This window comes from Gracilinanus agilis, chromosome 1, assembly GCF_016433145.1.
Source record: "Gracilinanus agilis isolate LMUSP501 chromosome 1, AgileGrace, whole genome shotgun sequence".
NCBI classification, from domain to species: domain Eukaryota; kingdom Metazoa; phylum Chordata; class Mammalia; order Didelphimorphia; family Didelphidae; genus Gracilinanus; species Gracilinanus agilis.
The window spans coordinates 684576633-684594316 of NC_058130.1; the positions used below are offsets into that span (position 1 = coordinate 684576633).

Genomic DNA, 17684 nt, shown 5'->3' on the forward strand with positions numbered 1-17684 from the left:
GAGAGAGAGAGAGAGAGAGAGAGAGAGAGAGAGAGAGAGAGAGAGAGAGAGAGAGAGAGAGAGAGAGAGAGAAAGGAAGGAAGGGAGGGAGGGAGGGAGGGAGGGAGGGAGACAGAGAGCTTTTTCTCAGATAATTTTTGCCTTACCATATTACAGTTATAAAGCAACATGGAGCTCTTATAGGGGCAGCTAGGTATAGCAGTGGGTAAGAGTCTCATGCACTTCATAGTTGTTACCCATGGCAAATCTCTTCACCTCTGTTTGCCTCAGTTTCCTTATCTGTAAAATGGAGATTAATAATAGCTTCTACCTTGCAAGCTTGTTGTGAGGATCAAAGGAGACAAAAATTATAAAGCATTTAGTACAGTGCCTGGCACATATAAATACTCTATACATGTTGTTATTGAGTCTTTTCAGTTGTGTCTGACACTTTGTGATCTCATTTGGGGGTTTCTTGGCAAAGATACTAGAGTGGTTTGCCATTTCTTTCTCCAGCTCATTTCACAGATAAGGAAACTGAGACAAAAAGGGCTAAGAGACTTGTCCAGGATCACAGAGCTAATAAGTGTCTGAGGCCAGATTTGAACTTCTTAATTCCAGGTGTGACACTCTATCCACTCTGCCTATCTACCTACCCCAATATAAGTGGCATATGTATGTGTGTGTGTGTGTGTGTGTGTGTGTGTGTGTGTGTGTAATACTAATAGCTTTTTAGTCCTGGGTAAGTCACTTAACCCAGTTTGCTTCAGTTTCCTCAACTGTAAAATGGGGATAATAACAGTATCTACCTCCCAGGGGTGTTGTGAAGACCAAATGAAATAATATTTGTCAAATGCTTAGCACAGTTCCTGGCACACAGTAAGCACTATATAAATGCTTATTCTCTTCTGGCCCTTTCATTTTATTTGTGAGAAAAGTGGTGCCCTGGGAAGTTAGATGACTTTCCCAAGGTCACACAGCTAGTCAGGAGTTGAAGACAAGTCCTTTGACTCCAAATCCAGGACTCATTCCCCAGTGCACTCCATTACCCAGATACACCTTGTATCAGGCTCATGATTGCATATATTCCATATCCCAGGGTAATTTGAAGAGTTCATCGTTACACATTCAAGTTTGCAAAGTACTTTCCTCAAAACCACTCCCCTATGAATTAAATTGTCCAAATACTCTTATCCCTATTTTGTAGATGAAGTGACTTGCCCATTTTTGCCCAGCTAACAAATGTCTGAAGTAGGACTGGAACTCAGGACTTGGGACTCTGGATCTATTGCTCATTCTGCTTACACCAGGCTTCCTCTAATGGGATGAGGAACTCTTCAAGGGCAAAGTCTCTGGTGCTTTTCCTATTTAGATCATATTCATATTCCTATCCCTAGCACCCAGCCCAGAGCTTGCCCATAGCAGAAGTCTAATAAATGAGTGGATTTAATCAGACTGCAAGGAAAACCCTCCTGAAACAGTAGCTAAGGGGCTCGCTCCTTCCCATCCAAGTGTATGAGATCCTTCCATGTATTATTCGAGGATGGGCAGGAGTCCCAGGGCACAAGTAGATGGCAGCGCTCACCACTAGGTGGCACCAGCAGAGAAGGTCTCGTTCGCTTACCTTGTGGGAAGGAGAGGCTGTTTTCATCAGAGGAGGTTGCAAAGTCCCCTCCTTCTCCTGGGGATTTTTCAGCTCTCTCTTTGGCATGGGGCCACCTCCTTCCTCTGGACCTCAGTTTCCCATCTGTGGAATGAGAGACTAAAATATTTTGGGGTTTTCCAGCTGCAAATCCTGTAATCTGCCCAGAATCTGGGAGAGGATGAACCAAACTCCAGAGATGCTTCCCAAGCTACAGTCTGACATGGTCTAATGGAAAGAAGAGTCTTGGGTTTTAGGGCCACCTCCTGCATTCACTGGCTATGTGACTTTGAGCAAATGGCTAGGAAGTCACCTGATATTCAGGATTTCCATTTGCAAAATAAGTGTAATAATATTCATGCTATCTCCCTCAAAGGATTCATGTGAGGGACAAATGGGATGATAATAATTATCATTTTATATTAAACTTTAAAAAGGAAATAGTGCATTAAAGAACTTCTTTGTGGGCACTATTTCCTTTTTAAATTTTTCTCAGATTATATGTCAATATAATCTTTAATAATCGTTTTCTGACTTTTGTGATCCAGGTTCTCTTCCTCCCAACTCTTCTCTTTTCCCCAAAATGACAAGGTAATCTGATCCAGGTTGTACATGTGTCATCGTACAATACCTATTTCCATGTTTATCATGTTGTGAAAGAAGATACCTATTACCTGCACTAGAGAAAATTTCATGGAGAAAATAAAATGAGAAATGGTCTGCTTCAATCTGCATTCCGCCTGGGACAGTTCCTTTTTTGTGGCAGTGGATAGCCTTTTTTGTCCTGAGTCCCTTGGGTCCTTGCATTGCTGATAATAGCAAAGTCATTCACAGTTGATCATCATGCTTTGTTTTTTTTAAACCCTTCTGTCTTAGAATCAATTCTTTTTTTTAAACCCTTAACTTCTGTGTATTGGCTCCTAAGTGGAAGAGTGGTAAGAGTGGGCAATGGGGGTCAAGTGACTTGCCCAGGGTCACACAGCTGGGAAGTGTCTGAGGCTGGATTTGAACCTAGGACCTCCCGTCTCTAGGTCTGAGTAGGTCTGATCCACTGAGCTACCCAGCTGCCCCCTTAGAATCAATTCTAAGGGTCAGTTCTAAGGCAGAAGAGTGGTAAGGGTTTGCAATTGGAGTTAAGCACCTTTCCCAGGGTCACACATCTAGAAAGTGTCTGAGATCAGATTCAAATGCAGGACCTCCCATCTCTAGGCTTGGCTTTCAATCCACCGAGTCATCTAGCTGCCCCTGTCGTCATACATTATTGTCATTACTGGGTGCAATACATGCGATATCTCGTCTGATCCTCACAATAATGCTCTCAGATGAGTAGAACAGTTTCTCCTCATCATCCTCATTATTTTACAAATAGGAAGCCAAAGTTTAGAAAGGGTGAGGGACTTGCCAGATCACACCGATAATAAGTTTCTGAGGCAGGATTTAAATCCAGACCTTTCCGATCCCCAATCTGGGGTTCTGTCCCTCATGTCTGGGTGCATGAGGATTGTCACCACCAAATGCCATAAAAATGTCAGCTATTGTGATAATTATTCCATTGGATAAGCATTTACTGTAGCCCAGCACTGAGCAGGGTGATGTGGGGGCAAATGTTTAAAACCTAGTTCTATCTCTCCCATGGCCTTATTCAACCCCGTCCAATCCAATCAACATTTATTAAATGCCTACTGTGTGCCAGGGGCAGCTAGGTGGTACAGTGGATATGTCCTGGAGTCACGAAGACTCATCTTCTTGAGTTCAAATCTGGCCTCAGACACTTCCTAGCTGTGTGATCCTGGGCAAGTCACTTTACCTTGTTTGCCTCCGTTTTCTCATCTGAGAAATGAGCTAAAGAAGGAAATGGCAAACAACTCCACTATCTTTGCCAAGAAAATTCCACATGGGGTCACAAAGAATTGGGCTCTACTGAAATTCCTGAACAACAACAAAAGACTAAGTGCCAGGCTCTGTGTTAAGCACTTTGGATCATGGCTCTGCTATTAATCAGACATGTGACAAAAGATAAATCACTTTACATCTGTGGGTTCTTATGGATAAAATAAAAGGACTGCTGGGCTCCTTTAAAATGTTAGTTCCATGCTAATACTTCAGTATCTTTAACAAATTTATAAGGGATGTTGCTGCTGTTGCTGCAGCTGGTAAAAGTTCAGGAAGGAGGACTGAAGAAATGAATTTATGGTGTTTAGGCAGGAAAATTAAAAACAAAAAGAAAAACAGGTAATACCTCCCAGGTGAACTCTGGCCTAGTAATGTCAAATGAGCCAAGCTCCCTCAGCCAGCTCGGCTTTCCAAAGAACATAGTATGGACGAGTCTGCTCAGGCCCTAGAGGACTGGAAAGGCAATCTTCATTTTTCCAACAAAGCTCCACCTTTATGGAAAGAGAAATATGGTGAGCTCCCGGAGCTGACTTTGTCACTGATTAATTGTGTGACCTTAGGGAGGTCATTCTCCCCTCTTTGGGCCTCTGTGAAACAAAATGAACAGGCTAGCTGGGTAGTCAAGTCCTCTCCAGCTCTGATAATCTCTGATGGGGAGGCAGCACAATTCAGCAGAAAGATCCCAAGGGCTGGAGTCAGAGGTTTCAGTCGTGTCTAACTCTTTGTGACATTATTCGGAGTTTTCTTGGCAAAAATATAGGAGTGGTTTGCCTTTTCTTCTCCAACTCATTTTACAATAAGGGAACTAAAGACAAGGTGGAGTGACTTGCCAAGGGACTCACATCTAGTAAAGTGTCTGAGGCCAGATTTGAACTCAGAAAGATGAGTCTTCTTGACTTCAGACCCAGCACTCTACTCACTGTGCCACCTACTTGTTCTTGAGTTTGTCGTTTGTTTGTTCAGGTGTTTTCAGTTGTGTCTGACTCTTCATGACCCCTTTTGGGGGGTTTCTCTAGGCAAAGATACTCGAACTGTTTGTCATTTCCCGCTCCAGTTCATTTTACAGATGAGGAAACTGAGGCAAACAGGATTAATTGATTTACCCAAGGTCACCTAGTTAGTAAGTACCTAAGGCCAGATTTTAATTTCCAGACTCCAACTCCTGACTAGCCACTTCTCCACCTTGCTCCCCATAATAACAAAATCAAATAACATACCTTTTCCTAAATCTTATATTCAAAGCCTTCTACAATTTGGCTTGAATATTACTCTCTAGTCTTATCACCCTTTTACGTAATCTACATTCCAAATAAACTGGACTGCTTGCCAACCACAAAGCTTGTCCTTTCCTGCCTTTGTACCTTAGCTCATCCTGTCTCCCTCCTCCAGAATGGTCTTCCTACTCCCTACCCCTCTCATTATTTGCTAAAATCCTCCTTTTCTTTCAAGGTCTTTCAAGCTTGAATGGAACATAATCCATGAAGACCTTCCTTGATCTCCCCATCTATAAAGTGATCTTTCCTTCCTCAAATTATTCATTATCACATTATGATTCCTATTATAATCATTTAGATCTGTGAAATTACAATCTGCTCCCAGGACTCTCTCTCCCAGGATTCCACATTCCTTCTCACATACTTGGAGTTATTGCATATTCATTTTAAATCTTATAGATCTATCACCCTCTACTAACTAGCTGGACCATAAACTCCACAAGGGCAGATACTGGGTAGATTCTCCTCTTTTGTTACCCGGTATCCAGTACAGCATTTTGCATATTATAGGTGCTTATTAAATGTGGAAGGGAATGTGATGTGATAGAATGGGATGCAGTGGGTTGCAGTAGGATGCAAAAGGATGTAGTGGGATGCAGTAGGATGCAAAAGGATGCAGTGGGATGCAATGGAATACAATGAGATATAATGTGATGCAAGTGAATAGAATGAAAACAGCACTAGAAGAGTTGGACAGTACCACTACCACCACCATAATCCTGGAATGATGGAAAAAACAGTGGACTAGGATTCAGAAGACCTGGATTTTAATCTTAACTACCATCCAAACCTAGACAAGTCAATACCCTTCACTGGGCCTCAGTTTTCTCTTCTGTAAAACAAGGAGGTTATACTAAAATAATCATTAGCTGGAATCTAAAGCTTTTCTCTCCCCCCTTCCTTTTTTTTTTCTCTCCAGGCCTTGATCCAAACTTCCACTGTCATGCCCCCAACTTCAATCCCTGCGGAGGACACCTCATCACGCCCTCAGTTCTGTAAGTGGCCATGTGAGTGCCCCCCAACCCCACCCCGATGCCCTCCTGGCATCAGCCTGATCACTGATGGCTGTGAGTGCTGCAAGGTGTGTGCCCAGCAGCTCGGGGACAACTGCACAGAGGCGGCCACTTGTGACCCTCACCGGGGCTTGTACTGTGACTACAGTGGGGATGGCCCGAGGTACGCAATAGGAGTGTGTGCACGTAAGTGACATCCCTACAGTAAGCTGCCAGCCTTAGCTTCCTTGTGCATAGACCCTAACCATGGCACAACTGCAATGGCTCAAATGTCTGCCTGGCATTTGAGGCCCTCCACAGTCTGGTGCCACCTCACCTTTCTAGCCTCCGGCCACATTCCTCTGCTTCCTGAACTCTGAGCCCCTGTCACAGTGGAATCATTCTGGCCCTCCAGTACCCCAGCTTTCCTGCTTTCTACATGCTGGTCTCTGCATAAGGAATGTCTGCCTTGCCCTTGCCCCACTAAATGTCTACACCTGTATCTGCTAAAGACTTACTCATGTGCTTTCCACCCCCCTCCAAAAGAATTCCTCTGCATGACCCCCCAATCAGCAGCAACCTCTCACCTCAGACTTCACCTAGTGCTTGTTCCCTCCTGTGAACCCCCAAGATATTTTATTATAATTATCTGTGCATGTGATATATTTCTCACCATACTGTGAAGCACATAGTAGGCACTTAAGAAGAGTGCTAAAAAAAGAGGCAGAACAAATTCATTGCTTGCTGAATTTGTTGCATGCTCATTGGGTAAGGGAAAATAATAAGAAGGGAAAGGTAATCCCCTAAGTTTCTGCCCTCGATTAAATTATTATAACCCAGATGGGGAAATGGATCCTATAATAAAATTACTATTGTACTAGTTCAAATATGATGAATTCATAGAAGGAATACAAAGTACTTTGAAACTTTGAATGAGGGAAAGACCTTTTCTCATGAAGGAATCAGGGAAGGCTTCAAAGAGGAGTGTGGCAGTAAAGTTGAGATGTTAATCATTATAATACAAAATATAAAATGACAGAGATAAAAGAGATCTTGGAGAGATCATCTATTCTGACCCTAGGAAGTATGAATGGATGGATTGGATGGATAAATGGATAGATGGATAGATGGATGGATGAATGGATAGGTGGATGGATGGATAGATAGGTGGATGGATGGATAAATGTTGTCTCCTTCATTAGACTGTTAGCTCCTTGAAGGCAGAGACAATCTTTTGCCTTTTTTCTATCCCCAGGACTTAGCACAGTGCCTGGCACAAAGCAGGAGCTTAAATGTTTACTGATTGAATAATGACTACTCTGTTCAAAACACTGTGCTAGGTACTAGTACAAATACAAAATAAGAGAGCCCCTGTCCTCATGGAGCTTATATCCTAATCAATAGGAAGCAATACCTACCCAGAAACCAGAATATTGGTCTATGAAGTCACAGAGACTATGAGTGGTACCATAGGACAGTTGATTCTCACACCTTCTTTCTAGGAGCAATGATAGCATTGGCATGATTTCTGAGTCAAGAGAAGGAAAACAAGTGGAGAGTGGGGGACACAGCAGGATATATGGCAAGATGCCTGTGCAGGTCCTGAATTTCTGGTGGATCAGGCTGGCTAGGTGTTTAAATAGCTGAGTTTTCACCAGTTTTACAGAGAATGAAACTGAGGCCCCAGAGAGGGGTAGTGACTACCCTAAGGTCACACAGCTAATCACATGGCACTTCAATACCTTCCTCCCATTCCACAAATTCCCCCTCTTCCATTTCCTATCTTAGGAATGCTAGTGGGGAAGTGGGAGTGGAAATCCCAGAATTACCTTGGTAGGGAGGAGATAGACTGGACTATAATGATGGAGGATAGCCAAAGATTATGACTAAACAAAAACATTGGCCTCCATTGTTATAGTCAAGTCTATCTGATTCTTTATGACCTTATTTGGGGTCTTCTTGGCAAAGATAATGGAGTGATTTTCCATTTTCTTGTCTAGCTTACTTTATAGAGGAAGAAACTGAGGCCAATGGAGTTGAGTGACTTGCCCAGAGTCACACAGCTGTTAAGTGTCAGAGGCCAGATTTGAACTCACAAATGAGTCTTCCTTGACTCCATGCCCAGCACTCCATCTAATGCACCACCTCACTGTTCAATATGGTCAATAGCTAGAGTGATATTCTTCTCCAACAGAAAGTTCTGGGAGTTTTCCAGCCTCAGCCCTACACCCTTCTCCAACTGGCTGTGGCAACTCACTTGACAGCTGTGAACCTCAGTTTCCTCACCTATAAACTGAGGATATTAATGCTGGCATTACCCACTTTCCCGGATTGATTCAAGATGATTTTTTAAAACTTTAGATGTCCCAGAAATATAAGCTATTATTATTTTAATATACGTATATACTTTTATATTCTTGTATACATTACACATTTATCTTATATATATATTTGGAGGAATGGATAGAACGGATTGCTTTTAAACTGAAGAAGTATTGGGAGAGAAGATGAGAGAATAAGTATTTATATAATGCCTACTATGTGCCAGTCAGTACACTAAGCAGTTTTACAAATATCTCATTTGATCCTTATAACAATCCTGTGAGAAAGGTACTGTTATTATCCCCATTTTACAAATGTGGAAACTGAGGCATACAAAGGGCTAGAGACTTTCTCAGAGTCAGCTATTAAGTATCTCAGGCTAGATCTGAACTCAATTTTTCCTGATTCCATACCGAGCTGTGCTACTTAGTTACCTCCTTAACTGCAAAGAGGTAAATTTAGACTTGGTAAAGAGAACTTGCAAACAATTTAATTAAATGAATTAAAGAGTTTTACAGGCAACTATGCATCCATACATATCTGGATGGCACATTGATCTCAAAGATGCTTTGGATATTAACTTAATAAAAGACATGAAGAAGGAAGGGAATGAACATTTATTAAGTACCTACTACGTGCCAGGCACTGTGCGAAGTGCTTTACAAATATTTTCACAACCACCATGGGAGGGAAGTGCTGTATAATCTCCATTTAATAGATGAGGAAACTGAGGCAAATTGCAGTTAGGAGATCTGCCCAGGATTACACAGCTAGTAAATGTCTGAGTCCGGATTTGAACCCAGATCTTTCTGACTCCAGGTATGGCACTCTATCTGTATCATCTAGCTACCTCATTTGGACCAGGTGATATCTAATGTTTTCTCCAAGTCTAAATACTCTGATCCTGGGGGCAACTATGTGGCTCAGTGGATTGAGACCTAGGTCTAGAGGCAGAAGGTCCTGGCCTCAGACATTTCTCAGCTGTGTGACCCTGGACAAGTCACTTAACTCCCATTGCCTAGCCCTTACCACTCTTCTACCTTGGAACCAATACACAATATTGATTCCAAGACAGAAGGTAAGGGTTAAAAAAATATTGAGTGTCTCTGAAACAAGGGACAGAGTAGGGTCTATACTTGTATCAGCAAAGGAGAAGGTGTTTATTATTATTCCAGGTCCTGAGACAAGAGGCTCTGAGTTCATCTTTGCAGATTGTTAGGACCTCCCAACACTTGTGTTTAATGGATAGAAGCTTTGAGAACCCCAGATCACCCACATATCATCATGAGGCATTTTGGAAGGGCTTAACTGGAAGAATTATTATTATCATAATAGTTGTTTTTATTTTCATCAGTTGTAAAAGTAGTCATCACATTTAATTATGATGGCATTCTGTTTTTACAATAAAGCTATGAGGGAGATGTAGGGGTCTAGTGAAAAAATTCCTCTAGGGACTTGGAAGTCAGAAAGAATACAGTTCAAATCTGGGCTCTGCTAATCACTAACTATGTCACTTAGCTAATCACTTAATCCCACCAAATCTCAGTTTCTTTAACTTTAAAATGGGAATAATACTTACAATATCTACTTCATAGTACTATATGGAAAGCCCTACATAAAATGCTATTTTCTTTTGTTAGGATACAGATTAAACTAGTTGACCTTCCAGGTCTTTTCCATTGCTAAAATTCTCCGATTTTAGGGAGATGGTAGAAATATTTGCATTTCTATTATATACAGCTGAGGAAATTGATATTCGGAGAAGTAAAGGGATTTATCAGAGGTCACATAGCAAGCTAATGGCAAATCTAGGAATTGAACCCAAGTTTCTTGCTTCCAGAGTCACAATTAGATTGAGGTCAATGGAACTTTGCTACAAAACAGAAGATTTATAGGATCCATAGCATCCTGGAGGTGCTTCTCTCCCCTCAGTAGCTTAGAATTGTCCTGATTTCCCAGGTCTCAATGATAGGGAACCTTTTAGAGACTGAGTGCCGAAACCACAACCTGCCTTATCCCAGACAGGGGAGGGAGGAACCGTTCCCATTGGGCTGCTGGGCAGAGGGGCGGGTGATGGGAGAAATGGCCTCAGGTGTGTGTGGAGAGGGGTAAGGGAGCAGCCCCTTCTGGTACACTCTGGCACACATGCCATAGGTTTGCCAACATGGTCCTAGGATATGATCCTCTGACTCCCCATTCCTTGACTCACACCACCAAGTCACTTCCACATCCACCACTGTCATCTGTTCTAGGTCCAAAACTTGTTGGTTCTCTCTCCGCCTAACCCAGTGATTCCCAAAGTGGGCACCACTGCCCCCTGGTGGGTGCTGCAATGATCCAGGAGGCAGTGATGGCCACAGGTGCATTTATCTTTCCTATTAATTGCTATTAAAATTTTAAAAAATTAATTTCCAGGGGGCTAAGTAATATTTTTTCTGGAAAGGGGGCAGTAGACCAAAAAAGTTTGGGAACCACTGGTCTAACCCCTGGTCAGATATTCTTTTCATCTTTTAAAGACCAAAGACACCATCTGGTACCTTCTGCCCCTAACCTGATGATTCTAACTTGTTCCATGTTGCCATTGTGACCCCCCTGATAAGAACCTTGCCCCATTACTGGTGGTAGTTCCTATCTGTGTGTTTACAGAAATGGTTGGTGTAGGCTGTGTCCTAGATGGGGTGAGGTACAGGAATGGCCAATCCTTCCAGCCCAACTGCAAGTTCAACTGTACTTGCATCAATGGGGCTGTGGGCTGCATCCCACTCTGCACCAACTCTCGTCCACCACGTCTCTGGTGCCCCAACCCTAAGAAGATTAAGATGGCGGGTCGATGCTGTGAGCAATGGATCTGTGATGATTCCAGGAAACCTCGGAAGACTTTGCCACGACATATCTCTCCTGCAGGTAAGGGCAGAGAAGGGTATACACACTGGGAAGAATTTGGACTTCCATTCTAACCCTAACAATGAGTTTATGCATTGGTCCCAGTGTTTGCTAGGCAGCCAGTTACTCAATAAAGTAGGACAATGGGACAGCTAGGTATCTCAGTGGACAGAGAGTCAAGCCTGGAGTAGGGAGGACCTGGGTTCAAATTTGGCCTCAACTACTTCCTAGCTGTGTGATCCTGGGCAAGTCACTTACCACCCAATTGCCTAGTCCTTACTGTTCTTCTGTTTTGGAACCAATACTTGTATGGATTCGAAGACAGAAGGTAAGGGCTATAAAATAAATAAATAAATAAATAATGAAGTAACACAGTAGTTGAGGACCTGTCATGTGATTGTACCCACCCATGCTATAGGGGATACAAAGAAAATTAAAGCAAAATTGCTACCTTCCCAAATTTTGCATTAGAAAAAATAAGATAGAATGATGAGAAACACCAAGACACAGAGCTGACCTTGAAAGCAAGAGGGACAGAGGGCAAGTCCTTTCTCTAATACTAATTAAGCTGTGAGATCATCACTTCATCTCTCAGTGCCTCAGGCAGCTTTCAGACACTACAAATTACAGATGAGTCTTGGATCAACATTAGTGGAAGGAATTTCCATGCCAAGAATTCCCCATGTAGATGAACTTACGAGTACATAACTCTGATCCCCGATACAGAAATGTCATATTGCTGTCAATCCGAGAAGGGGTATTAGAGGTCAGCTAGTCTAACTCCTTGTTTTACCGATTTAAAAAAATTGATCACCATGAAAATTAAATGACCTGTTTAAGGACTCATAGCAATAATTTAACTGACAGGATGAGTCAGAAAGACTCATCTTTTTTTTAAATAAAAATCCAGCCTCACACATTTCCCAGCTGTGCCACCCTGGGCAAATTGTTTAACTTTCTTTGCCTCAGTTTTCTCATCTCTGAAATGAACTGGAATGGTAAATCACTCCAATAACTTTGTCAAAAAAAAAAAACAACTCCAAAATGGAGTCAGAAAGAGTAGGACATGCATGAAATGGCTGAACAACAAATGTGTCAAGCATTGTGCTATGTGCTGGGATACCAAAAAAAAGGCAAAAAAGCAGTCCATGCCCTCAAGGAGCTCACAATCTAGCTCTCTCTCCCTCTCCTTTTATTTCTCTCTCTCCTTTATTCTCTCACTGTGTTTCTCTCCTTTTATCATTCTCACACTCTCTCTTCTCTGTCCTTTCTCTCTCCTCTCTCTTCTTTCCCTCTCCCTCACTCTTTGCCTCTTTCCCACTCCCTCCTTTCCTGTCTCTCTCCCTCTTTGTCCCTCTCTCTTCTTTTCTCCCTTTCTCTCTCCTCTCTTCTTTCCCTCTCCATTCCTTCCTTCCCTCTCTCTCTTCTCTTCCCTCACTCTCTTTCTTTGTCCCTATATCTCCCTCTCTATTTCTCCCTCTCCTCTCTTCTTTTTCTCCCTCTCTGATTTTATCTCTCTCTGTTTCTTTTCTTTCTGTCTTACACACATCCTTCCCTTTTTATTTCTTATGCTTATCCTTATTATCTTTTTTCCTTTCCTCCTTAAAAAAAGTCCTATCCTCAGAAATATAGACTCAGAGTAGACTCAGAGATCAACAAGCCCAACCCTATCATTTCATAGATGAAGCAGCTGAGACCTAAAGAAATGAAATAGATTTACTGTTGTAGGCTCTGGAGTTCACTCTTGGTTCCTCTTAGAAAATACCCTAGGTCGGGCAGCCGGATGGCTCAGTGGACTGAGAGTCAGACCTAGAGATGGGAGATCCTGGGTTCAAATCTGACTTCACATACTTTTTAGCTGTGTGACCCTGGGCAAGTCACTTGACCCCCATTGCCTAGCCTTTACCACTCTTCTGCCTTGGAACCAATACTTTGCACTGATTCTAAGATGGAAGGTAAGGGCTTAAAAAAAGTACCCCAGATTTAAGGTTCTTTCTTAATCAATACTCACCATACAAAACTTATAACTCTTGAGTCTTAGATCATGTGTTTACTTTTTTATTCAAAGATATCTTATTTTCCCAATTACATGTTAACAATTTTCAACATACATTTTCCAAAATTATAAAAAATTCCTAAATTCCAAAATTATAAATTCCAAATTGTCCCCCTTCCTTTCTCTTCTCCCCACCCCAGATGATAAGCAATTTGATCTGGATTATACATGTATTATCATGTAAAACATAAAACCCAAACCCCAAAATAAAGCCTTAAATAGACTAATGTGAAAGATAGTACGCTTTGATCTGCATCTGGACTTGGCAGTTCTTTCTCTGGAGGTGGGTAGCATTCTTCATCTTAAGTCTTTCAGAATTGTCCTGGATCATTGTATTATGTATTTACTTTTACCAGCCAGCCACAAATTTGAACAGTAGTTGAAACAAATGATATTTAATCAAGCAGCATAGCAGATAAAGTGCCAAAAGAAAATCCCCCCATGCATACATGAAGAACATTCTCCTCTATGTGTCCATACGTGGGAGGGGGGGTTAGGGCACAGCCATAGAAAATGCATGAGATCGGGGAATGACTTGGAGAGAAAATGGGAGTGTAGGGAACATATACAGAAAGAAATGCATGTAACCAGGGCTCGTGTGTTTGATGCATGTGGTCAGAGCACTTACATGGAAAGGTCAACTTAAAACTGTGAATACATGAATATTATCTTGATGTCAAATCCAGTTTTAGATACTTAGTACCTGGGCAAAATCACTTTAGCCTTCTTTTGCCTCTGTTTCCTCTTCTGTAAAATGGGTATAATAATAGCAACCTACCCCCCAGCATTGTTGTGGGGATAAAATGAAGTAAGAGTTGTAAAACTCTTTACAGACTTTAAAATACTAAAAGCTATCTCTCATGATGGCGATAACAACAATGGCAATGATAGTGATGTCTCTGCTAGAGACAATATCACTTTTCTTCCCTGGAAAGAGTTTACTTTTACTGGTCTAGTGGTCAATGCTGGGCAAGTTATATCTCTGCTGAACATAATTCCATTAATTGTAATCAGTCCTTAGCATTGCTCCCTGCTACTAACTTCTGAAGGGGCAGTAAAGTGGCACAGTGGATAGAGCTCTCTAGGATTGGAGATAGGAAGATATGAGTTCTAATTCAGTCTCAGACAAGTACTAGTTGTGTGACCTTGGACAAGTCATTTAACCCTGTTCATCTCAGTTTCCTCATCTGTAAAATGAGCTGGAGAAGGAACTGATAAACCATTCTAGTATCTTTAAAACAAACCAACCTTCAAATGGGGTCACAAACAGTTAGGATTGAAGCAACTGAATGACCAGACCTCTGAGATAATTTCTGCAGGGTCACCAGTTAGGAAATCAGTCTTCTGTCTTCTAGTGCATGGTGATTAGAATGCTTCTCCTTTATAAAGTCAGGAGGATAATTCCTAGCCCAAAACTATGAACTATCACGCCCTTTGAAATGGGCTTCCTAAAAAGCCATCTAAAGGATCAGTAGTTAAAATTAGGTCTCTTCAGGGGCAGCTGGGTGGCTCAGTGGATTGAGAGCCAGACCAAGAGATGGGAGGTCCTAGGTTCGAATCTGGTCTCAGACACTTTCTAGTCCTGTGACCCTGAGCAAGTCACTTGGCCCCCATTGCCTAGCCCTTATCACTCTTCTGCCTTGGAGCCAATACACAGTATTGATTCTAAGATGGAAGGTGAGGGTTTTAAATAAAATTAGATCTTTTCTTTTAACTTAGAGTCTGGGTTGAGCTATAATAAATTGCTTTTAATTTAGGGATAGAAATTTCTCCCATTTTTAACCCCTTATGGGGAGCCTATGCCTTAAAATTCATTTGGGGAGTCTATGCCTAAGAAACTCCAGAAGTGCTATGTGGGAGCTAGGTGATGAAGCTCTTTTCTAGATTCCTATTTGGGTTGAAATTAATCCAAGCAAGCACAAAAGCTAAGGAAGATGGGAAGATCATTACTCTCCACTCTCCTGACCCACATTCCTATCTTTATTATCTGGATCTATCAACAGTAAAACCTCTGACTTTCCTGCTGTATTTTGGCCCATGAAAAATATCACTACCTCCCAGGAAAGTAAATGGTAAAGCCAAGCTCTTCTGACTCCAAGTGCAATGCTTTTTTTTTTCTTTCTATTGTTTTCTACCTAGCAGGTCATCTCTCCCCATTGCCCTCTCTTTGTCTCTTAGAGATTCAAAGGAAGATGTACTCCTATTTCATACAGTTCCTAAGCCAAAGACACCTGATCTGTTAAACCATGCTTTCCTCTCTTCCAAAATACTGTCCCATCTCCTATCTCATTGATGCTTGAAAAAAATCTATAGTTTAGGCAGGGGATGCATATGTTATCCACTAAAGAGAGCTGAGATCCAGAGAGGGCTTGCCCAGGACCACACAGCTAGTGAGTCATAGCCAAGACTAAATGATGGAATATTAGAACTAGAGGGAACCTTGGAAACCATCTAATCATGCCCACCCATTTTATAGATGAGGAACCTGAAGTTTAGACAGTTTAGACAGTTAGTGGCAGGGCTAGGATTTTAGTCCATTGTTCTTTTTATTAAGGTTCTGCTATTTCCCCACCTTTCAGATCAGTAATCATGACATTTGCTCAGTGCTGCCTCCTAGCTTTCAAATTTATACTTGCAGACTAATTAATATTCCTGGAAAGATCAGACCAATTCTTATTTGTCTGCTAAGATGGGAAAAAGGACATCCTTGGAGGGGGAGGAGGAGGAAGAGGAAGAGGAGGAGGGAGAAGAGGATGGGTAGGAGGATGGAGGAGAAGAAGGAGAAGAAGAAGAAGAAGAAGAAGAAGAAGAAGAAGAAGAAGAAGAAGAAGATTGAGATAACTGGAGGATAGATAGCTAGAGATGATGGAGATAATTGATAAGAGAGACACATAAATACATAGATAAAATAAAAGTAAAGTGAGACAACTGGCCAAGTTGTTTTCTAGAGTCCATTCCATCTCTAAATCTATGCTCCAAATCCTCTTGTCATTCACAGCTTCTGAAGGAGACACTGAGTCATGGCAGAAGAATTGTATTGTGCACACATCTTCATGGAGCCCCTGCTCTAGAAGTTGTGGGATGGGAATCTCTACCAGAATCTCCAACAACAATGCTCAATGCCAACTGTCAAAGGAGAGCCGCCTGTGCAACCTGAGACCCTGTGAGGTGGATATCACCCAGCACATCAAGGTAGGACCTACTCTCCATTACAATGGAAGGTTCCCTCAACATGTGATCTGCCTGTATTGCAAAATTAACTCACACGGGTCATCTGTTTTCTGATTGAATATCTGTAGTATCAGGAAACTCATTACCTCACAAGAAATTCCATTCTATTATTAGATGATTCTGCTTGTTAGAAAAAGCATATCATAGTTCATGGCACATGAAAGTTTTCATTCATCCTTTAGAAATCTATTTCTCATATTGAGTTGAACGGTGTGAGGCATTCCTCTCCCTCTTCCCTCCTTGGTTCAACCAACCAATCAATCAATATTTAGTAAGCACACAGTATGAGTCTAACACTGTGCTAAGCACTGGGAATATAAAAAGAGGCCAAAGACAGCACCTACCCTCAAGGAGTTTAGTTTTGCCCTTTGTGATCAAATCTTGGCTCTGCCACTTACTAGTTATCTGATTTTAGGCAAATCACTTCACTTCTGTGGAACCCAATTTCCTCTTCTTAAACTTGTGATCTATAATGTTCCTTTACTTGAATAAGAGAAAAACTGGACTGCTTGGCATCCCCAGGTGTAACCTAGACCTTTCCTTCATTTCTGTCTTTACTAATCCTTCATTCCTAGGAATGGACTTCCCTGTCCTCCTCCCTTTGCTGTTAAACATCTCTCCCTGCCTTCAAGTGCCATTGTCTCCCTGAACTCTTGCATTAACATTCCTCTGAATGAGTAAAAAGTAACTCTCCATCCTTAATTTTCTTGTAGCACTTTGATTAGACATTTCTCCCTTAATAGCATTCTCTTTGAGATAAAAAGAAGTGTGCTGGTAAATGTTTAATATCAAGGGGGAGGAAAGGTATGCAATAACACTTACATTTAATGTGCATTATTAACATTTTATCCATCGCTTTCCTAAATCTAGATAATCAACAAAACAATAAGGCCTAATTCGTACCCTTTATTAATTTTTGAAGTATAAATGTTCCCACTGAAAATTTGATAATCAGCTCAAACCACAGAAGTTAGCTCCAGGTTGCCTCTGAATCATTCAGTTTTGTCTGATCCTCACGTCTTCCCCTAGTCTCTCCATCTTGGTATTCTTAATGTCTCTTACAATGCCAACTGCTAAAGTTTCTGCCTCCTTTCCTCATCATTTTGCCACCATCTCTGTGAAAGCAGAAAGAGACCTCACAGGGCTGAATTCCTTTTTATGTTTTTCTTTGTTTAATGGTTCACCAGAGCTAATACACACACACACACACACACACACACACACACACACACACACACATACACACATGCATATATATATATAATGTCACCAATTATCCAAAGTACTTTTTTTCTTTGTTATATTTTAAAATACATTTATTTACTTATTTTTATATGAAATTGTAATCTATTCGTCCCATTGCCACCCCCTTTAGAAAAGGAAGAGAGAAAGAAAGAAAGAAAGAAAGAAAG

At 41.5% G+C, this 17684-nt stretch overlaps 1 protein-coding gene across 1 annotated transcript in view; it reads left to right on the forward strand.

The window, feature by feature from the left end:
• The window catches only part of CCN4 (cellular communication network factor 4), a 30972-nt gene that overhangs the window by 10977 nt on the left and 2311 nt on the right, over positions 1–17684 (forward strand). The window contains exons 2-4 of the mRNA XM_044684397.1: positions 5708–5987; positions 10749–11006; positions 16040–16233. Of these exons, the coding sequence (XP_044540332.1) occupies positions 5708–5987; positions 10749–11006; positions 16040–16233 (732 nt within the window). The remainder of the gene's footprint in view (positions 1–5707; positions 5988–10748; positions 11007–16039; positions 16234–17684) is intronic.